The sequence below is a fragment of the Crinia signifera genome, chromosome 5 (assembly GCF_055691185.1).
Source record: "Crinia signifera chromosome 5, ASM5569118v1, whole genome shotgun sequence".
NCBI lineage: Eukaryota > Metazoa > Chordata > Amphibia > Anura > Myobatrachidae > Crinia > Crinia signifera.
In genome coordinates this window covers 229,027,072-229,050,350 of record NC_139221.1, presented here as the reverse complement: position 1 = coordinate 229,050,350, position 23,279 = coordinate 229,027,072, and the positions used below count along the sequence as shown (strand labels likewise).

General features: G+C 42.7%; 2 protein-coding genes across 2 annotated transcripts in view; both read right to left on the bottom strand.

Moving 5' to 3' along the window:
- Nucleotides 1-2,747: 2,747 nt before the first annotated feature.
- LOC146080910 (collagen alpha-1(VI) chain-like) lies at nt 2,748-22,337 on the bottom strand. The gene is made up of 7 exons (XM_083188612.1): nt 22,311-22,337; nt 20,364-20,497; nt 18,755-18,867; nt 17,795-17,978; nt 9,755-9,926; nt 9,637-9,666; nt 2,748-3,528 (listed from the first exon to the last, which is right to left on the bottom strand). The coding sequence occupies exons 2-7, from the start codon at nt 20,475-20,477 to the stop codon at nt 2,924-2,926; spliced, it is 1,218 nt and encodes a 405-aa protein (XP_083044738.1). The 5' UTR covers nt 20,478-20,497; nt 22,311-22,337; the 3' UTR covers nt 2,748-2,923.
- A 45-nt stretch (nt 22,338-22,382) lies between these two features.
- Nucleotides 22,383-23,279, bottom strand: part of LOC146005785 (uncharacterized) — a 144,600-nt gene continuing 143,703 nt past the window's right edge. Inside the window, exon 28 of the mRNA XM_083145211.1 lies at nt 22,383-22,442. Within this exon, the coding sequence (XP_083001337.1) occupies nt 22,383-22,442 (60 nt within the window). The remainder of the gene's footprint in view (nt 22,443-23,279) is intronic.

Here is a 23,279-nt window from a genome sequence, read left to right as displayed (position 1 = left end):
AGCCACCTATTTAGGAGTAAATCAAAAGGAGGTCAAGAGTAACCAATGATCTCAGCCTACTACCAGGCCTCAATGGGTGCCGGACGCGGTCCCGACAGTCGGGATCCCGACAATCATTTACCCGACGTTGGGATCCCGACTTTCAAAACTCTGACAGACGGTTGCCCGACGGCCACCGGCTATTCTCCCTCGTGGGGGTCCACGACCCCCATAGAGGGAGAATAGAATAGGTGGCGAGCGTAGCGAGCCACCGTGCCCGCAGCGTGGCGAGCGCAGCGAGCCCGCAAGGGGTTTGTTGCGCAAGGGGTTTGTTGCGCAAGGGGTTTGTTGCGCTCACCATGCTGTCTGAGTCCAGGCAGTCGGGATCCCAATGTCGGGCTAATGACTGTCGGGATCCCGACTGTCAGTACCCTATACCACACCCGCCTCAATACTTTATAGAACACTAGACTGGACACGCCCGGACTCAGTAAAGGCCCATAGACACTGGGTGACTTTGAGCTCAAACTCGCTTAAAACAGCATGTTTGAGCACCTTTCAGCTCAAAGCCGCCCAGTGTGTATGCCCCGGCGGTGAGCGCTGCTGCACGCTCCAGCTCCAGCTTCAAGTCGTTCATCTCCTGTTATTACCAGCAGATGAGCGGCTTTAAGGAGGGCTTTGTATAGCTATGCAAAGCCATCCTCTCCCCGGCGCCGGGCAGGGGAAAAGCCACTCAGTGTGTATGCACTGAGTGGCTTTCACCCCAGCGATGAACACAATCATCGCTGTCCATACACGGTGGACATAGGCCAGTATTCAATGAGAAAAATTCGCTGTGATTTCTGGAGAGTTTGTGCTTTTCACGCGGTGGAGAGAGGTTTTTTTTCTCCAAAGGCGAGCCACCCTATTCAATGTGAAATATTCTCCGTCTTTCTAAGTGATTCTCGCCGTCTCTCTCCGTGTAGAAATTCTCCATCTTTTGATGGAGAGCAGGAATGTGAACTTTTAAACTAAAAGGTTTTTTTTTTTAATTTTGGTGTCAAAAAATCAGGTTTTTTTTCTGTGAAGGGCCATGTTATTTTTATTCATGTGCCTATAGCACATGAATATATATTTAATTTTAAAAAAAATATTTTTTTACATTTTTTTTTTTTTATTTTTTTTTACACAGTGCAGCCAGCAGGGGGCCGGAGCGCTCAAGCCGCTCATTAGATATTCATATATTCACTGCACCCGAAGCACGTTCGGGTACAGTGAATACTGGGTCCCCCGCTGGCTATAGGGGGGGCAGCCTGTGCTGCCTGGGTCCAGGGGAGCCCTGCTCCCCTCCCCATATCCCCTGCAGCAGCCAAGAGAGACTTTAATCTCTCTTGGCTGCTACGTCCCCCGGCTCCCTGACAGCTCCCTGCCGCGGACGCTCGTCCGCTGCAGAGGTTAAGACTCGCCGCGAGTGGCGGCGAGTCTTTAACACGTTGAATAGGGGGAGCAGGAGTGGCAGCGAGCCCTCCGGAACACGGAGAGTGCACGGCGAGCAAAAAAAAATGCTCGCCGTGCACGGAGAATATTTTCATTGAATACTGCCCATAGTCGCATAGTGTGTATGGACCTTTAGGAAACAGTGGGTAGCACTTGAATCTTACTCAACTGAATCTCCGATACATACCCTGGCTCCCAAAAATTTGGAAAAGTTCACACCACATAGTGGGTCCTACTCTAGATGTAAGGATATCGATCAGGTTTAACTCTGATATTTCATCCAGTAAATCACCTCTCCTGCCCATTTTGGGTAACCCGACTTTTTCTCCTTGGTTGTCGGGAGAGATAGCTACCAGATGGAAAAATAAAGTAATAAGGCACACGTATGTATGTATACTCAGGTTATGATGCGAACCTTCTCAGAATTGTGCAACACTGAAATTATACCCCCCAGAGACTTCTGGTTCTATCTACAACTCCCCCATTTTGTCCAATCACAAGGTAGGGTTCTTCATCTCAACAGGAAATTTACTCCCTTTGAGAAACTATGCACACAGACTTCGACCCCTATGCACGTTACCACCAACGTTTATCAGATCGTTTTAAATGGTACATTTCCCGATACCCCTTAGGCATAGGGAGATACAAATTGACAATCTGTTCTGTGATAACGCAATGTTCCACCAGCTTAGAAGTCATTGAAACGCAGTAGTTCCTATGATATGGGAATGGTACAGTATCAGAAAATAGATTTCTACATGCATATAGAGTACATCTACTACACTGCTCTAGAAAAACACTCCACATATGCAACGACCTGGTATCCGTGGCTTAAATTTAAACCACAAGTGAATACTCCGCACTAACCCCACCAAGCCGCAAATAACGAAAACTCTCCTGAGAACTAGTCAAACTCGAAATCATGCTGCGGACATACAAACCGACTTACCTGTACCCTGCCCCTCGTCTTACCATCCCTTTCCCCACCTCCTATTTTTGTTTTTTGTAATGTCAATATTTTTGTCTTTGAAATATATACCAAAATGTGTCTGTTTTACATTTGACTTGAGAGACAAGTAGTCATATTGTTTAATGTTTTATCTTTGAGATATACTACCCATCTGTTTCTTTTCTTCTGCTTAAAAATAAATTAATTAAATAATTCATAGCTCAAGTCACTTTTTATTTTGAAACGAAATGTTTTATTTATTAATCGTTTCTTATATTGCAGCAAATTCATATAAACGTTACAATTGGATACACAGATAAAACAAAATTGGGTAATAAACAGTTATAGAGGTAGAAAGGCCCTGCTCACAAGCTTAGCCCTACAAAGGGATATACAATTAAGGTATGGTAGCCAGACATAATGAATTCGGCAAATAATTACAAAATGTTGTAAATTTACAAACTATATTGTTGTATGATTATCGCATGATTAAAAAAAAAAGATAAACAATGCAATTAATCAGCTTGTGATTTTCAATAGGAAGCTATGCAAGGTGACCCTCTTTAATAGATCACTGTATTCAGAGATACGGAAAACTTTATCTTCTATATGCTTAAAGTTAAAGTTATTTTCCTTCCCGCTCACTAACTGACAAATGCCAAGCTCATGGAATTTGCCAACGGTAACTGCAAACAGCTCAGTATTGCGATTTAAAATTGCTGCTGCCTGTGCTGCAATTTGATTTTGAGAAATCCCTGATGACCTACCATCAGAGAAAATGATGACCTGTGTCTTAACATTGGATCTCCCACTACTCCTCAAAAAGTTTTTAAGATACTGTAAAGCATTTGGTAAGTCTGTGGACTCATCTATGTATGTGACTTCTGACAGGCGGTACAAAGCCTCCTCTATGCTGTCAGTCAAGGGCACCTCAATCCTTGGTGTGCCAGCATTGCTGTACTGTACCACAGCCAGCCTTAGCATATTGTTGACGTTCAATTCTTTAGACAGGATCTTTGAAGTTGCCCCTTTAACAAACTCTTTCACTTTTTCAAAGTTGTCCATGCCAACACTGCTAGACCCATCCATCAGGAACACGAGGTCTGTGGGCTTTTCAAACTCAACTGCGACAAAATGCAATACATTACTGGCAAACATTATATAACGTGTAGTGATCACCATAAAGGTGCCCATGCACATTATATTTATTGTATACGATATCGCATCTCATCGCATCTCATCGCATCTCGGTTTTGCGATGAGATGAGATCTAGTACAAAAAGTATGTGCTGCACATACTTTTGTACTAGATCTCATCTCATCGCAAAACTGAGATGCGATGAAATGCAATATTGTATACAATAATTGTAACGTTTATGGGCACCTTAATACACCTTGACATTTATTTGCAAACTTTAACCATGTTTCATAGCTGTATAGTAACAACTGCTGTGCAGAATACTGAAGCCAATGTACTAATATTAATTAACTATACTACTACGTATCATACATACTGAGGGGTAGATTTATTAATTTTCCCTAAAGGATCCTTATGGGCGCAGGTTTGCTTCACCACTTTATCGTGGTGAAGAGAACCTGACTTTCGCCCGAATCTATTATTGTTTGGCCGCACATTATGTTAGTGAGTTATCCCCTCCTGCCGGGGATACGCTCCCTCCCATAACAGCTGTGCGATCCTCCCCAGCTTGTTGCTCTGCGCATGCACCGGCTTTTTTTCCCGGCGCCATTTATTTTATTTCTTTGACAAGAGCAATTAGTACAATAAAGTTTATTGACAAAAAAAAACCCGTCCCGACACCCGTAGCGCCACCTCAGGACAGCCAGGCCGAGGAGAGAATACAAAGAATACAATAAAGTTTATTGTAATGAACAAAAAAAAAAGACACCACGAAGCTTGCACCGCCAGATTAGTCTGGCGTTAGAGACAACGGCGCCCAGCCAAAGGAAGGCAGATAAGAAACTTTCATAAATTAGGTAGGAGTGTTAAGCACTGTACTTCAAGTAGTACATGCGCTAGGTAGCCGCCCCCACACCTCCGCTGTTACACTACCCGCATAGCGAGTTTAATAGATGAGGGGAAGTGCTATCTCCTGATTTAGAGCACGGGGATAGCGCATAGGCCCCACAACGACGATTAGTAAATCTACCCCTGAGTTTTGGTAGCCAGAAACATGTATCCTTAACGCCACTAAATCGAAAAGGATAAAAATAATAGACAACAAGTTGTCTATTTTTAGAGGCGCTTATTAAATGTGTTGTGCCTCTCAAGCAGCAGCAAAAGATAGGAGATTGTCAGTCTCCTGATACATAGAAAAAAATAGTAAGAAAGATTGTGCTGCACTTCTTCTGAAATAGATAAACAATATTTTAATAATAAGCAACAAACATAATAAAATTACATGCAATATTACTGTGAGGTTATCAGACTCACTGTAAGACTGTAATTATTATATTTTATTAGGTGTAGTGATTAATGTACTTTTTAGTCCGTCGGTACATTCTTGTTCTCCATATATGTCTATATTCCCCATAGCTGCGTGTATTTCCAGATCAGATCGCTCTTGCCCAAATATGGTCTGACAGGAAATAGCCAGGAAAGAACATTGCATGGATTTACCCATATGTTATGTCCACAGGGGGTGATCCAATTCCCCTGCTATCAACAGGAAGGTTGTCCACAGGGGGTGACCACCACACAACGTAATCAGCTGGGTATTGTATCTTGTGTTGACACTTCTCTGCATATCTCTGGCCACTTCCAGACTTTCTGGAACCAGACCCAGCAGGGGGGCAGCAGCAGATGGCCAGCTGGATATTACCTGGGGGGATGTGTCTGACTCTTGGGTCCACCAATCCGAACCAAGTACCGGCCCCCTGGCAGTTTAAGCCCCGTGGGAAATTGGAAGTTTTTAAAATGACTTGTACACCTGCCAGCTCAGAATGTTAGTCGCAATCCGGGCTAAGAGGTCATACTCTGCCACTGGACCTTGTGAGCGCATCGTTTGCCTGGGGGGGGCATCCTACGTAAGCTCTGGTGTGGAGCGTCCGGTGCTGTGTGGATTCGCACAGGTTTCTGCTGTCACTGCTGTGTGGAATAAGTGATAGTTTTGTTATTTGGACTGTGATGCTACAAGGACTTTGCTACCCGGATGTTTTTATGCTACCATTTGAATCTTTTTCCTGTCTTCATCTACTTTCGTGTGCTGTGATAAAAATAAACCATATTTTGGTTTCATCTGCTCGGTGTCTGAGTGATTGAGGAACCCCGTATCCTCACATTTGGCGGCAGCGACAGTGGGATCATTCAGACACCAACCATTGAGCACAGAAAGCACAGAGAACAGAGGATCAGACCATATGTAAGGAAACGGAAAATGCAATAAGGTGATGTTCAGCAAGTGAGCAGGTGTCAGTCCTGTGAAAGGGAAAATGTTTCCAAGGAAAGAAAATCGATGCCTCAAGACCCCTGGAGCAGAGGAGCTCAGGGATGGAGGTTCTTCAGTGTATCGGCAGGCTGGGAAGCCGGATCTGTTATTTATTGTCAGAAAAATGCAGTATATCTGGGAGTACTGGGAAGAAGCTCAGCAGATGATCAGCGGGTGGAGAGTATCCAGCATACAGGACAAGTTGTGTTACCTGGGGGATGCATTCCTGCACTGTAAAGGTGAGGCCACCTCGTGGAATCTGCTGGGGGAGCCAGAGTTTGTAGAATTTACAGAGGAAGTGATTGCTACAGTTACCCAGATGCTACAAAGAGGACAATATTCTGAGGCTGAAGGACAAGTCCAGAATAAATTGATGCCCCAGATAGAACCAGAGGAAGGGTCCAGAAGGGGGCTACTGCAATCTGGGCAGACAACCGAGGGGTCTGCCACAGAATTAATTGTTACCGCAAGAGAAGGGTCGTTGTCAGGGGGGCCCCTAACTGCCCTTGAAGAAATGAGTATGGAGGAGCTGATAGCAGAATGTCAGCTGCGAGGTATACCCGTCCGATCCTGCACTCGCGGGGAAATCCTTCAGCAGATCCTTAACGATCAGGGAGATCCTACAAATGCATTTGCTGATTATCGGGCATGGATCCTCCATTTCGGTGCACAGTTGAGTGTGCGGGAACAATTGCAGTGTCTGGAGGAGTGCTTCGTGGTGGCAGAGGAAGAGGCGATTGATCGTGGGCTCCTGGATACCCCAGCATGGCAAGATCAGTGTCCCAGGGGGCGTGATGAAAGGCACCGTTTGCAACTGCTTCTCCCCCATCCTAGGGAGGAAGCTGCTCAGTGTTCTCTGCAGGGGGAGGTTATACCCAAAGTGAAGGAAGTGGGGCCTCTGAGCCAGGCACCCCGGGAGGAGCTGCACTACAGCTTCCCTTTTGCTGAGGTGGGAGATGCAGAATTATTAACCTGCTGCCAGGGGATCTATGAGGACTGCGTCCAAGAGGAGATCACCGTGGTTAGAGGAGTATCCAACAACATCCAGGCCACAAGCATACCAGTCGCAGAAGATGTCTTGCTTCGGGCTGCCCAGCATATTCAGCTGGGGAAGGAGGTTATCCTGGAGACTGAGGACTGCGCAGAGGAAGCGGCAGGTGAGACCCAGGCTTTTGAGGGGGTAGTACTGGCCTTGGACCAGCCTGCCCTGCAGCCACCAGCGGAATGGTTTCTGATGGAGGGTCCCTCCTCAGCCCTGAGCATTGAGACCAAATGCTGTACTGAAATTTGCCATGCCCCTAGTTTGGGTTTGAGGGAGGAAGGACTTGACAGAGGGGCGGAAGTGCCAGGGCCAGAGCTCCGATATTGGGCTGCCGTTTGGCAGATGTTCCTTGGGCAAGAGGGGGAGGTGGAAACTGCTCCCTGCCCCATTGTGCCAGAGGCAAAAGTATAAGCACACCCTATAGGTGTGCCCGGTGTGAAAGTTTACGATGTTGCAGAGGGGGGGTACCCAACATTTGAAGACGGGGAATTGCTAACTCACTTGTTAGTTAACATGCATAACTTATATTGTGATATTGCCCTTGCTGATTCTGCAAACCAGCCGCCTCTTCCAAGATGGGTTTGGTATGATGTCACTCTGTGGGACTCAGGTGGTACATCCAAACCTCAGATTCTCTGCTCTGCATCCCACTACAGGTTGCTATTGGTTCCTGAACAACTTGGTACCGGGAATAAAATAGTAGGGGAAGGAATGTGAGGTTATCAGACTCACTGTAAGACTGTAATTATTATATTTTATTAGGTGTAGTGATTAATGTACTTTTTAGTCCGTCGGTACCCTCTTGTTCTCCATATATGTCTATATTCCCCATAGCTGCGTGTATTTCCAGATCAGATCGCTCTTGCCCAAATATGGTCTGACAGGAAATAGCCAGGAAAGAACATTGCATGGATTCACCCATATGTTATGTCCACAGGGGGTGATCCAATTCCCCTGCTATCAACAGGAAGGTTGTCCACAGGGGGTGACCACCACACAACGTAATCAGCTGGGTATTGTATCTTGTGTTGACACTTCTCTGCATATCTCTGGCCACTTCCAGACTTTCTGGAACCAGACCCAGCAGGGGGGCAGCAGCAGATGGCCAGCTGGATATTACCTGGGGGGATGTGTCTGACTCTTGGGTCCACCAATCCGAACCAAGTACCGGCCCCCTGGCAGTTTAAGCCCCGTGGGAAATTGGAAGTTTTTAAAATGACTTGTACACCTGCCAGCTCAGAATGTTAGTCGCAATCCGGGCTAAGAGGTCATACTCTGCCACTGGACCTTGTGAGCGCATCGTTTGCCTGGGGGGGGCATCCTACGTAAGCTCTGGTGTGGAGCGTCCGGTGCTGTGTGGATTCGCACAGGTTTCTGCTGTCACTGCTGTGTGGAATAAGTGATAGTTTCGTTATTTGGACTGTGATGCTACAAGGACTTTGCTACCCGGATGTTTTTATGCTACCATTTGAATCTTTTTCCTGTCTTCATCTACTTTCGTGTGCTGTGATAAAAATAAACCATATTTTGGTTTCATCTGCTCGGTGTCTGAGTGATTGAGGAACCCCGTATCCTCACAATTACATCTAAAATATTAATAGCAACATAAAATAGGTGCTGATATTCATTGCAGTGTATATTCACCCATCATTTAGTAAATGGCACGGATCAGTTATAAAGCCAATATTTCCCAAAGCTGGTACAGGGATGTCTCTTTGTATCCTAGGTACGTTCTGGGTTCCTCTGGTAAAAACGGCAAGGTGGCTTTCCTTTATGGTGAGGCGGCAGTTGGCTATATGATGTCAGCAAGCTGGATATGCCTGTCTCCCTTGATGCCGAATGTCCCAAAAGATAACTCCCAGAGAGAATTTTAGGTACCAGAGTTGTAGAATTCAAACGGTAATATGGCTGGTGAATTATATGTCCAAATGAGGGTGATCAGCTCCTAAGTATTGCGAATAAGCACCTATCAACCAACGCGTTTCGCTGTGATGTAGACAGCTTTTTCAAGGTGTGAAAAAGGTGTGTACATCACAGCGAAATCTGTTGGTGGAGAGGTGCTTATTCACAATACTTAGGAGCTGATCACCCTCATTTGGACATATAATTCACCAGCCATATTCCCGTATGAATTCCACAACTCTGGTACCTAAAATTCTCTCTGGGAGTCACCTTTGGAGACAGGCATATACAGCTTGCTGACATCATACAGCCAACTGCCGCCTCACCATAAAGGAAAGCCACCTTGCCATTTTTACCAAAGGAACCCAGAACGGACCTAGGATACAAAGAGAAATCCCCGTACCAGCTTTGGGAAATATTGGCTTTATAACGGATCCGTGCCATTTACTAAATGATGGGTGAATATACACTGCACTGAATATCAGCACCTCTTTTATGCTGCTAATAATATTTTAGATGTAATATTGCATGTCATTTTATTATGTTTGTTGCTTATTATTAAAATATTGTTTTTATCTACTTCAAAAGAAGCGCAGCACAATCTTTCTTACTATTTTTTCCTTAACGCCACTCCCTGTAAACACCTCTTCCAATCACTTAAGCTGGATAAGGAACAACACAACTGTCAGAGCTCCTTTTAACTATCTAATCAGATCAACATGTATACATCGCCATAACTAATGTAATTGTGTTACTGGATACTTCTCTTGCACCTTATGATATTCAAAAAATAACATATAAAGTAATTGTTCTTGTGCTTATACCACAAAACAAATACTTACCATGGCATGTGAAATCTGGACATAGTGCACCTGGAAACAGAGAAAAGATAGAACAAATATATCAAACACTGATTACTATAGAGGAGCCAAACTAAGAAACAAAAGGCAAAAAGACAACCTTTACAAATGTATCTTGTGACATTGGTTAAAATGTCCTCCTCTAGCAGATCTTGGTATTCTGTAACCAACAGAGGAATTCCCAAGGCTCTGCTGCTCTGGCAGGTGATCTCCTGCAATGCTTTCATGTGAGGGGCTCTGTTCAATAGGTCTCCGACACCAATACCTATAACCTGTGTACAAACAAAAACAGTTATAATTTACTTTATACACTTATGATCAGGGCCGGATTTGTCACTAGGCCCATGAGGCACGAGCCTAAGGGCTGCACCAAATACGGGTGGTAGGCTGCCTGTGACCATGGCCGAGCGGAGCAGCAGCATGCAGCAGAGAGTGAGGAGCAGCGCAGCCCCCCTGTGCCCCCCTTCTCTATTAGCAGGTCTGGTCTCCCTCCTCCCCTTGACCTGCTGCCGCCGCCAATGAGGAGTCCCAGCAGGGGCACTACATCGCCACTCAGGTGACCCACCCGGCGCCTACTACATCCGAATAGGCAGCTGCCACTTCTTTGCACAAAGTCATGCACTTTAGGAGATAGTGGGGGCCTTGAAAAAGGTCTCGGGGCAGACCGAAATGTTGGCCCATGGCCCACTGTCATGCAAATTGCACTTTAAACTGATTTGGTGAGATGTATTAAAAAAACTGCTCAAAGAAGACCAGTGAGTGTCCTCAAAATTCTTTGTTATATTGGTGAATTGGACTTGTCTGGAACTCCTGAGCTGACACCCTGGCAGTTGATATTGTTACATATATATATATATATATATATATATATATATATATATATATATATATATATATATATATATATATATATATATATATATATATATATATATATATATATATACTCCCAATAGCGGCACTCAACTCAAAAATCAGGCAAGAAGACAGCATCAAGACGCCAACGTTTCAAATGTATTTCACATTTTTCGTCAGACAAGAAGACAGCATTAAGACGCCAACGTTTCAAATGTATTTCACATTTTTCGTCACCGGTGCGCGCGCACACCCGCGCAATGCATTCCTGGGACCGCTGGAGACCCAGAGAAGATGCCAGAGGCCTGCTGTGGACGCCCGGGGACTGCGTGGACGCCGAGGGACCACCGGACACCATCAGGGGACAGGTAAGTATGCCTAAAAAAAAATCTTCCAAAAACCGAAAAATTCCCCTATCCGGAATGCTCGTGGTCCCGAGCATTTCGGATAGGGGATACTCAACCTGTAATTTAAATATAGCACTGAGCTACAGTAGAATGTATATTTTTTTTTAATTTACAAATACACTCCTCCTGAAAACTTTCCCTATGTCTGAAACACGTCTGTGAAATGGGCTGAAGGGACAACGTCAGGAAAGGAAGAAACACGAGCAAGTAAAAGACCTCGTTACATGAGAGCTTCCTTGTTAAATATTGGTACGCATTTCTAACACATCTAAAAGGATTGTCACAAATGTATTTATTGAACACTGAAGGCGCAGAAGTCATACCATTATAATATATATATATATATATATATATATATATATATATATACACACACACATACACACACACACATTATATTTATATATATATATATATATATATATATATATATATATATATATATATATATATATATATATATATATATATATACACACTGTATATATATATAAAACATTACATTACAAAGTGACAGTGCACGCCTTAAGAAAGGAGTGTGGTGTCACAAGGAAGCGGAACAACCACACACTAGCACCCTTATTTAAATTACACCACACAGTAGCTCAATCTTTATCACACTACAACTGATTTAGTGCCTTTGATTCATTACACCACAGTATTGCCCCCCGCAGTGAACCGCACATCCCCGCCGATTTGCGAATGGATGTGTTGCATACATATGCATTCGCAGGGTAGTGTATGGGCTGAAATCATTTGATGGACACTATTAAACAGACTTGAAGATAATCCAACTTTTAATGATATTATGGCAAAAGTATATACATGACGGTCTGGGCCAGTTAGGCTCTTCACTGGGAACCTACTCACACCTGTGGCCACCATACTGCACACACAACAAATAGAGGAAGAAGGGGGTTCTCTTCCCTCCTCCTACTGATATCCAGAATTCTGTCTGCGGCCCCCATGACTCCAAGGACAATTATGGACCTCATCACTCTTCATTAAACAGATAGCAACATGGCCGCCGCTCACTAGTGCACGCAGGGGGGGGGGGGGGTTCTGAGTACCCAGAAACCCCCCCTGAAGGACCAAATATTGTTTTAGAGACATACATGTCTCTGCAATATTCACGGACCACTCACTGTCAGAGTTGCCCCACTACTGCAGCGGAGCACTGGCAGCTATACAGGCAGTTGCTGGGCAGTGTAATTACAAGCCTAGGTCAGCTCACCTGACTTCCGCTGGGCTGGCAGAATATACTGGGGCCATATGCAGAGCTGCATGAACGCCAACGCTGGCTCAGCATCTGTTTTACACTGACTGGCCGTGCTGGCTGTACTCAGTGATGCGCTGCGGATCTGTGGAGAGAACCGGCACCCCCTCAAGAGACCCTGTGAGGACCTGCAGAAGAGACCCAGCACCAGGGCCGGCACCACCACTAGGCAAATCTAGGCAATTGCCTAGGGCGCCGGCCACTGGAGGGCAGTATTTTGCCCCCCCTTGCCGCCCGGGTACCTGTCCTGCGGCATATATGTGCGTAAAAGCTGGCGGCGGCAGCGGGGGGTCCCTGCAGTCAATAAGAAATAACGAGCACTATCCGCCAGGCTATGCGGAAGTGCTTCTGTTTTGGAAACACTGGCCGCACGCTGATTGGCTGAGATTCAGCCAATCAGCATGCGCCGTGCAGCCAGTGTTTCCAAAACAGAAGCGCTTCCGCATAGCCCGGCGGATAGTGCTCGTTATTTCTTATTGACTGCACGGACCCCCCTCTGCCGCCGCCGCCAGCTTTACAGCACCGCAGGACAGGTACACGGGTGGCAGACACCGGGGCGCCCCCAGCCCGACTTGCCTGGGGCGCTCTGGTGCCTTGCACCGGCCCTGCCCAGCACCAATCTGCGGGGCAGAGGCAGGCGGCATAGACCTGCAGGAGTGACGGCGCAGATCTGCATGAAAAGAAGCAGCGCCAACCTGCTGTAGATACCCGGCGCCGATCTGCGGGGAAGCCCCCCTCCCCCCTCAGAAGACCGATGCCACTGCTGCACTACAAAGCACTGCTAATTACACTGGTGGTGATGAAGCAAGGTACAGGGGGGTGGGATTAGAAGTTTAATAGTGATGCCTGTGTCAAACATTTTGAACCACTGTTCCCCTGTCTTCTTAGTCCACTAATTTTCTCTCTCTCCCATGCTCTCTTCCCATCCCCCTCTTCATCGACCCCAGCCCACCTCACTCCTCTCTTTTCCTCTCTATCCCCCAGTCCCCTCTCTCTCATTCTCCACCTCTCTACCTAAACTCTTTCTCATCTCTCTTCTTTTTCCCCCTCTATAATCTCCACTCCCCTCTCTCTCTTTTTCACTCTCTCCCATGCACTTCCCTCACCACGCCTCTTTTGTCTCACCTCTCCTCTCTTTTTCTCTTAGGTGGCGGGGTGCAAAAAATAATATATATCCGGGGGCAAACCGATGGCTCAAACGGACTACTCAGAAGAATAAATTGCACACAAAGGCTGATATCCTTCAGCAACGTTTCAATGTAATTTCAAAATTTTCATCAGGCTAATGCCTGATGACAATGTTGAAATTTCATTGAAATGTTGCTGAAGGATATCAGCCTTTGTGTGCAATTTATTCTTCTGAGTAGTCTGCTTGAGCCGTCGGTTTGCTTGGATATATGTCCAAATGTATGGATGACTGAGCTCCGGATGCAAGTAATGCCGGCTGTAAGAGTAGATATATATATATATATATAGCACAGGTGTAGAGCCAGAAACAGATCCACAAGGAGCACTCACCAATAAGATCAATTGCAGTTTAATGGTACTTGTTTAGGATACAAAACATCTTACTTTTGTATTGGAGTCGACGTTTCGGCCACTAGAGGGCCTTTGTCAAGACAGATCACCAGGCACATCCGTACAGCACAAGCACTTCAAGTACTTGAAGTGCTTGTGCTGTACGGATGTGCCTGGTGATCTGTCTTGACAAAGGCCTTTTAGTGGCTGAAACGTCGACTCCAATACAAAAGTAAGATGTTTTGTATCCTAAACAAGTACCATTAAACTGCAATTGATCTTATTGGTGAGTGTTCCTTGTGGATCTGTTTCTGGCTCTACACCTGTGCTATATTGGGGACATCATTGGATGTTTACTTAAGTGGAGCACCCCGAAAGTTGACAAGGGCTGGCCGTGAGTGCGGATTCTCCAATATATATATATATATATATATATATATATATATATATATATATATGTGAGCTTCAGACCAGACAGCATGCCTGGATTCAAACATTGATGTGATAGCTATGTGTATTGTAGCCATATTGAGCGATAGTGCTAGGACCTGCAGAAAGGTGGGGTCCCTTGACGGGGGCTGCAGGCTTAAATGCATTGATCAATTCATGAACCAAATCTCCACTATTTATTATCAGTTAATTTAGTGTGTGCAGAGCCTCTACAATGTCTGTTTAAACAATGTGGTCACAAGCCATAGGGCACCCCAAAACTAGGAAAGGTGAGTGCCGATGTTTAGTGTATATATTGTTTATTAGATTAATTTTTTTAATTAGTCTTATTGTGGTCACATTCTCTCATGCACCCTGTTTTAACCCATAATGCATAGCTTATGTTAACCATTTCCCTAGATGATTAGTGACAGGTGTGTTGGTAGCTGCTCACCTATAAAAGCAAAGTGTGCTGTGAGCTTCAGACCAGACAGCATGCCTGGATTCAAACATTGATGTGATAGCTATGTGTATTGTAGCCATATTGAGCGATAGTGCTAGGACCTGCAGAAAGGTGGGGTCCCTTGACGGGGGCTGCAGGCTTAAATGCATTGATCAATTCATGAACCAAATCTCCACTATTTATTATCAGTTAATTTAGTGTGTGCAGAGCCTCTACAATGTCTGTTTAAACAATGTGGTCACAAGCCATAGGGCACCCCAAAACTAGGAAAGGTGAGTGCCGATGTTTAGATTATATATTGTTTATTAGATAAATTTTTTTAATTAGTCTTATTGTGGTCACATTCTCTCATGCACCCTGTTTTAACCCATAATGCATAGCTTATGTTAACCATTTCCCTAGATGATTAGTGACAGGTGTGTTGGTAGCTGCTCACCTATAAAAGCAAAGTGTGCTGTGAGCTTCAGACCAGACAGCATGCCTGGATTCAAACATTGATGTGATAGCTATGTGTATTGTAGCCATATTGAGCGATAGTGCTAGGACCTGCAGAAAGGTGGGGTCCCTTGACGGGGGCTGCAGGCTTAAATGCATTGATCAATTCATGAACCAAATCTCCACTATTTATTATCAGTTAATTTAGTGTGTGCAGAGCCTCTACAATGTCTGTTTAAACAATGTGGTCACAAGCCATAGGGCACCCCAAAATTAGGAAAGGTGAGTGCCGATGTTTAGTGTATATATTGTTTATTAGATTAATTTTTTTAATTAGTCTTATTGTGGTCACATTCTCTCATGCACCCTGTTTTAACCCATAATGCATAGCTTATGTTAACCATTTCCCTAGATGATTAGTGACAGGTGTGTTGGTAGCTGCTCACCTATAAAAGCAAAGTGTGCTGTGAGCTTCAGACCAGACAGCATGCCTGGATTCAAACATTGATGTGATAGCTATGTGTATTGTAGCCATATTTAGCGATAGTGCTAGGACCTGCAGAAAGGTGGGGTCCCTTGACGGGGGCTGCAGGCTTAAATGCATTGATCAATTCATGAACCAAATCTCCACTATTTATTATCAGTTAATTTAGTGTGTGCAGAGCCTCTACAATGTCTGTTTAAACAATGTGGTCACAAGCCATAGGGCACCCCAAAACTAGGAAAGGTGAGTGCCGATGTTTAGTGTATATATTGTTTATTAGATTAATTTTTTTAATTAGTCTTATTGTGGTCACATTCTCTCATGCACCCTGTTTTAACCCATAATGCATAGCTTATGTTAACCATTTCCCTAGATGATTAGTGACAGGTGTGTTGGTAGCTGCTCACCTATAAAAGCAAAGTGTGCTGTGAGCTTCAGACCAGACAGCATGCCTGGATTCAAACATTGATGTGATAGCTATGTGTATTGTAGCCATATTGAGCGATAGTGCTAGGACCTGCAGAAAGGTGGGGTCCCTTGACGGGGGCTGCAGGCTTAAATGCATTGATCAATTCATGAACCAAATCTCCACTATTTATTATCAGTTAATTTAGTGTGTGCAGAGCCTCTACAATGTCTATATATATCACTATATATATATATATATATCACACAAACACTAGTGTTAACAAGCTCCCAAATTATGATAGTCCTTCCCCTAATTTATAGAGAGCACACATCCACAGGGAGCACTAAGGAGACTCCTTTGCCTTGATTTTAAGCCATTTAAAGGATTAAGGGACTCCATCATTTTTTGAGGATAAAATTATATACATATATATAATAAAGTTCCCCCATTTTTGTGGTTATTTTATGTCTGGACGTATCTTTTGAGCGGTACTTAATTTCCAATACAATAAAAAGGTGAAGTTATTATTAATCTAAAATGGTTTACACCACCAACCCATAAGAAGAAGATTAACATATTTATTGTTAGTTGATTACAAGTAATACCTAAAAGATCTAGTCAATTATTCATATATTTTGGACAGTTGTGGTTGAGATTACATCGCATCTCCACCCTTGTTTAATTCCTACAGAATCTACAGAAGATTCATAAAAAGTACTGCACCCCTGATGAAGTCTTGTAAAGAGACGAAACGCGTCGGATACTTGTTATGATACATATTTGAGAATATTACTGTTCCAAAATTCAACAATACGCTTGTTTTATATCATTGTTTTAATAAATGTTTTATTTCTGATGAAAACTTGGTTGATCATGGTTGTATAAATTAGGGGAAGGACGATAATCATTTGGGCGCTTGTTAACACTATTGTTTGTGGCATTGGAATGGTTGGTCTCTCTAGTAGGAGACTTAGTGTTAATAGCGACCACACATATTCAGCGCAAATTCTAGAGATATTGCACTTTATATAAATATATATATAATATCTATAAACACATACGGAATCCCCCCTGGGAAATTCCTGCATTTGCCCCTGCCACCGCTCCATGTCCTCCCGCTGTCTCACTAGGAAATAATTGTTATGACCCACGGCACAGCTGTGAGCAGTATATAATGAATCAGTATGGCTCATAATGCCTGCCATTTGTGGGTCCCATTGTAGGGACAGGCTCCGATGTAATGCACTGACCATGCTGCCGCTAGTTCTGCTTCTGGATGTATGAAGACGCATCTTTATATGGTAATAGACTTAATTTATGATTAATATAGTTAAGAGTTTTGAAGACAGACATTGAAGACAGACATAGGTAACCTTTGATGTACTGCAACCTAATAAACATGGCAGATGGAGTCCAGTCTAGAAACCATTTGGTTTAGCTGCTGTTATGTTTCAAGTCTGTGGTCTCAAAAACATTGGGTGAGCCATTGTATATTTGACAAGTACTTAATAATATTCACACATTCTGAACAAATCCAATGCACATCCAGCAATAGCACAATGATAAAATATACCTAAAACTTACCGTCAACTATTGGTAACTATTTAAAGTGATATTTTTAGCCATTCTTTATAATAGGGGTTCTCCATCATTCTGCCCAAAAATGCATCCAATAAATTTCCCCGGTTGCATAAGATGAAAGCAGGCAATGTGAAGTCTATGGCAGGTGGCACATCAGTGGACAAATGCACAGCCTCCTTTGATCTTATGTACAGATGGATACAGAACCTCATCAAACTCAACTGCACTGTTGTGTATGTTATTACGAGGATACAGATATTATTTGGTAACTGTAATTACTTACATTCATATTTGGTATTGTACAAAGGGAAGCCAAGGATTTGCGATCACGAGTGTCAAATCTACCATCAGTCAGCACCACTGCTACTTTGTGGGTAAGTATTGATTCCTCAAAAGCTTGTTTGGCAAAATCTAATGCCTCACCAGTATAAGTCCCCCCTGCCATCCACTGTATGTTCTTCACAGCACTGAAATTGAAGAGAGCATAAAGCCCAAATTAATATAAATATTTTTACAAAAATACACATATCAAAATTAAACTGGATATACAATGCTTGGCATGCTGTAGTTTACAAGTATAAAATACTTAATAAATGCAAGTGCTTTGAGAAATAAAATGCATACAGAAGATAAATCAAATGAGTCCCATTTTTAATTCAGATGTGTTCAATAGTTTCCCCCTAAAATTGCAAAATGGAAATTTTTGTGCAAATTTAGAATGTTTCTCTTAATAGGTTCTTACCAGGGTGTTGGACAATGAGTAATAGCTTACTCAATCAATGCTCCAAGGTGCAAGTCCCCTACTGGGGCTGCTTTGTGGTCATAAATTAAGGGGTAAATTTACTAAAATTGGAGTACTATTGAATATGGGATGTTGCCCATAGCAACCATTGTCTACACCTAATTTATCATAATAAGTGGTGAAAGCCTTAGTGCTGGTGAAAACACAATGGCACAGATATACTAAGCTTCGAAAAGTGATAAAATGGAGAGTGATAAATCACCAACCAATCAGCTCCTAGCTGTCTTTTCAAACCCTGGCCTGTAACATGGTATTTAGGAGCTGATTGGCTGGTACTTTATTACTCTCCAAAGCTTAGTACATCTCACCCAATAGGAGTTGCTTTGACTTTACTTTATCTAAGAAGGTGCTTAGAGATGGATAATACCATCTCAGGATGTGACCTGCATTGGCTGTTCTAGGGCAACAGTTGAGAATTCTAGAGATGCGGACAGACATTACCTCTTAAACTGCGCCAGAGTTTTAATGTTGGGGTCATCTGTAGAAAGAAGCTCTTGTTTACCTTCATGGCTGTACTGAATTATTCCTAAACTAGTACCAGCAAGTTCCTTAGTCTAGTAATAAAAACAGAAAAAAGACAGTAAAGGGACAGTACAACAGTACATTATTAAATGGATACTAACAAGGTATACTGTAGGTTACAATATAATAAACTACAAACAGCACTGTATGCATTTTTTGCAACTTGCAATTGCAGATACCGCATTATTTTGAACAATATAGTAATTGATGCACATATAATGAAGGAAAAAAATCTATATTCTACAAAGAGAACCATTCTGTATTAAATGGACCTGTAATATCAGCAAAATACCACTAGATGTCCTTCTATAACCAGTGATAAACACAAATATTATTTCAATGTACTCTGAACACTTGGATGCATTTTGTATAGGTCAGGGGTAGCCAGTCCTTCGAGAGCTAACAACAGTTCACATTTTCCAGCTCACCTCGGAGGTACACAGGTGCACTCATTACTGACTGACACATTTTAAAAGATCCACAGGTGGAGCTAAATACTTCTCTTGTGATTCTGTGAGGAGACATGGAAAATGTTAACTGTTGGTAGCTCTCGAGGACTGGAGTTGGCTACCCTCGGTATACAGTAGGTTATTTTAATATGACCTCTACTTATGTATACTGTAATAATCTGTATGTAACTAGCACAACATGTTTTTTCTGTAGAGGAACTAAATACAAAAAAAAGTATGTTAGATAGCAAATTTTAAAAATTCAATATATTTTTGTATTTAAGAAGTGAATTATTTCATTTCATTATTGTTTTTTATTGATATTTTTGTGTAAGTTTTTACTGGCGATCATTTGGAAAAACATTCTACATATGGTGCAGGATAACTAACTAGATTTTCTTTATTCTTTATTATATCATGATTTAAAATGATATTGTCACTTGACTTTTAGCATGAAAGAAACTTGTTGTAGTAACATGTTTTTGCACAATTAAAAGATATAAATATCATGTTATTATACACATACCTTTAGAAATAATCTATTGATAACAAGTACTGTAAATTTTATAAAAAAAAATAAATATTGCCCTTTTTGAATTTCTCCCTAGAATTGGAGGATTCCTTGATGGGGTATAAAACTAATCTGTATGTGTCAATGCTTATATTCCAGGCTGTACATTACTCATCTTAAATACATCCTACCATTAAGTAGTATGTAGTGAAAATCAAATTTATGAAATACAGAAATCATGGTCGTATATGTAAAACGTTGGGAGCCAGGTGGCTGTTCAGGATGCCGGTCAAATTCTGAGTTTTTATTTAAAGGGGCAGTTATTTACAAGGCATGGTTTTGCTAAATGATTTCCCCTTTTTAAAAAAAACCCCTCAGTTCGGTCGGCATCCCACACGGCCACCGGACTTGCACCACATTACATCCGGCCATATATATCTCTATAAATGCTATTACACAGAAAATACTGTAACTCCATTACTCAATGGCCTAGGTCATATCATGAGCTTTGATTTTCTGAATGCATATATGTATGATGATATACTGTATATATAAAAGTAAAGTATACCATTTTTCCAGCTTGTTTGGTAATTTTAGAGATCACACGGAGGACAAATTCCTTCTGCAGAATGAAGTTATTGAATCCCACACTTTCAGAACTATCCAGAACAAACAACAACATGACTGGCCCACATGGGCATTCTGTTGGGAGACAGTAAAAGATTTCATATTCATTGGTTGCCAAAATAAGTATATCCAGTTCTTCAAACGGCTATAAAATGTGGTTTAAAAACCACAATATATATAACTGTATCTGAGAATAAGTTACTTTTGTTAAAACAATTTCTTTAAATGAAAAACAAAACAAAAAAAACAGCCCTTATTTAATTGTTTTATTTATTTAGGTTAATAATTCTTCTTTTCCAGAATAGTGTAATGCTGTGTACAAATGGTGCAATTTGCACTAGCAATTTTGACTATATAGTCAAAATCGCATAGCACATACTGTAGTGCAAATCAAATCGTGCTATGCAGCACCCATTAACGATCTGATCCGGATGCCTGGCCCCGCAGCATCGGAATCGAATGTAGAAATAAACTGTGCAGAACAGTCTACTTCTACTATCTCAGAACGAGGGCTGTGCTGCTCAATGCATACTGCACGGCTGTGCAGACTTCTCCCTGCTGCATAGGGACCTCCATTACTCCATCCCTGGAATGATAAGTACACTGTGTACCCTCCCTGCCTGTTATATCTGCTATTGCATACCTGCAGTTAACCATTAATACTCTCTGCATACAATACAATAAATGTAGAGGGAGAGAGATAAGCCTGCACTAATATTTGGACCTATCGATTCAGGCTTTACCACCTATAACTCATTTTATGTGGTGGGGGTGCTATCCTGACAACCAGGAAAGTCTATATGAAGGAAATAAGGAAAAGGGGGATGTATGTTGGGATGCACACCTTCGATTGGATCAACCGAAAAAAAGGGGAAATTTACATTTATGGATTTTTTTCATAAAAATGTCCTTCTAGTTTTTCTTTGTTTAACTGAAACTAGGGAACATGAAGACTATCAGATATGATGAACATAAGGGGTTAAAATTTACAAACAATCACAACATGAATGAAACATATAGTGCTGAAGAAATTTAAAGAGTGAAGAAAAAAATTATAGTTTAAAAAAAAAATTGTGTAGGTGCTCAGACGCTGCTAGGCTTCTCCCATCCCCGGCAGTGCGGCTCTGCGCTGCGTGATGACGTCAGAGGTCATGCTGCACAGGCCACACAGCCGCCTCGTCATGGGCGCGCTGCCCTCCTACCTTCAAGAATTCCGGGATTGACAAAATGCCCGGGATTGGCACCCCTAGTCAAAAGGGATGACAAATAATTAAATATACTATATATAAAATGAGGTTTCAGAGAAAAAAAACCTTTCACTGTCACCCTCGGTCTTTCGCTGTTAGGTGTAACGTTTATATGGGTCACTATGTGAGTGTAATGTGAAAATGCATCACTTCATGTTGTGCAGCATGAATATGGATCATCATGTGTGGTTAATGTGGATAAAGGTGGATAAAGGTCACTACGTGTGTTGTGTAATGTGAATAGGATTGTTCTACTTTATGGCATAATTTGCACTGGGGAACTATTGTGTGGCCATGCTCATTTTTTTTATACCACACCCCCTTTTTTTTGCCACGCACCTTTGGTGCGCGCTATGGGTGGGATTTAATGAGTGAGTGTGATGAGAGATTCAGAAAGTGAGAGATTTGGGAAGATTTGTCTTTATTGAATTGGCAGCAGGGAACACATTTTGAATTTAGAAAGTGCACCAACTCTGGCTTTTCCTGCTCCATGACCACTTTAAGCACTGATTGCAGGTAAAATATAATGGATGTATAGAGCTAATTGTGAGGGCTTACTCAGATGAGGGGTGTTGAGGTAAGGCTGCTGCCAGGGAGGGTTAGGGATAGGAGGAGGCAAGGGGGAGGGGAAGTATACTTACCTGACACCTGTCAGGATTACCTCCTTTCTTATGCCGGGGTCGGTATTCTGACTGCAGGCCTCCTAAATGCCTTTATGTAGCCCAGTTCATATCATGCATCATATTGAGTTTCGTTTTACTCACCACAGCAAGCTGGAAATAATAAAATGTCCCATTAGAAATATATTTTAATAATCTAGTTATACCAATTTAATAAACAAATGAATACTTTGGGCGGTATTCAATGTGAATACCGGCGACGTGCAGCGAATCCTGTTTAGGATTCGCTGCACATTCGCCACTGCTCGCTACGTTCCAGAGCCTCGCCGGCTCCGGTATTCAACGAGTCAGGGGCTCGCTGCCCCTGACCGTTGAATTTGAGCTCCTGCGGCGGACGCCGCAGGGAGCCTGAGTACGGTGGCAGGCAGGGAGATGGAAGTCTCCCTGCCTGCCCCAGAACGTTTGTGGGGGGGGGGGGGGGGGAGGTGGGCTCCCCGGGTGCCAGGCAGCACAGGCTGCCCCCCGGGGGTGCCAGCAGGGGACTGGGTATATTCACTACACCCGATCATGCATATGTAATGATCGGGTGAAGTGAATATATGAATATCTAATGAGCGGCTCGGCTCCGGCCCCCTGCTGGCTGGTCTGTGTAAAAAAAAAAAATATATATATATTTTTTTAAATTAAATATATATTCATGTGCTTACAGCACATGAATAAAAATAGCATGCCCCTCCTCAGAATAAAATTCCAGATTTTTTGACACCAATTGTAAAAAACAAAACACTTTATTTTAAAAGTTCACCTTCCACTTCACCATAAAAAGATAGCGATTGCTACTCGGTGAATCAGGGCGAAAAAAACCTTGAAATGTATTCGCCATTTGGTAATTGAATATGGTGATTCACCGTTTTAGTCAGAAATTCGCCTTACAGCACAAAATCGTCATAAAAACCTGGCGAATCAGCCTCATTGAATACCGCCCATAGA

Coding starts and splice junctions, on each gene's coding strand:
- LOC146080910 (XM_083188612.1), bottom strand. CDS start 20,477: ATGTTGTTGTTTGTTCTGGATAGTTCTGAAAGTGTGGGATTCAATAAC. Junction 18,868..20,363: donor CCAAACAAGCTGGAAAAATG/GTATACTTTACT, acceptor TTTTATTACTAG/ACTAAGGAACTTGCTGGTAC. Junction 9,667..9,754: donor CACAAGATACATTTGTAAAG/GTTGTCTTTTTG, acceptor CTCTGTTTCCAG/GTGCACTATGTCCAGATTTC.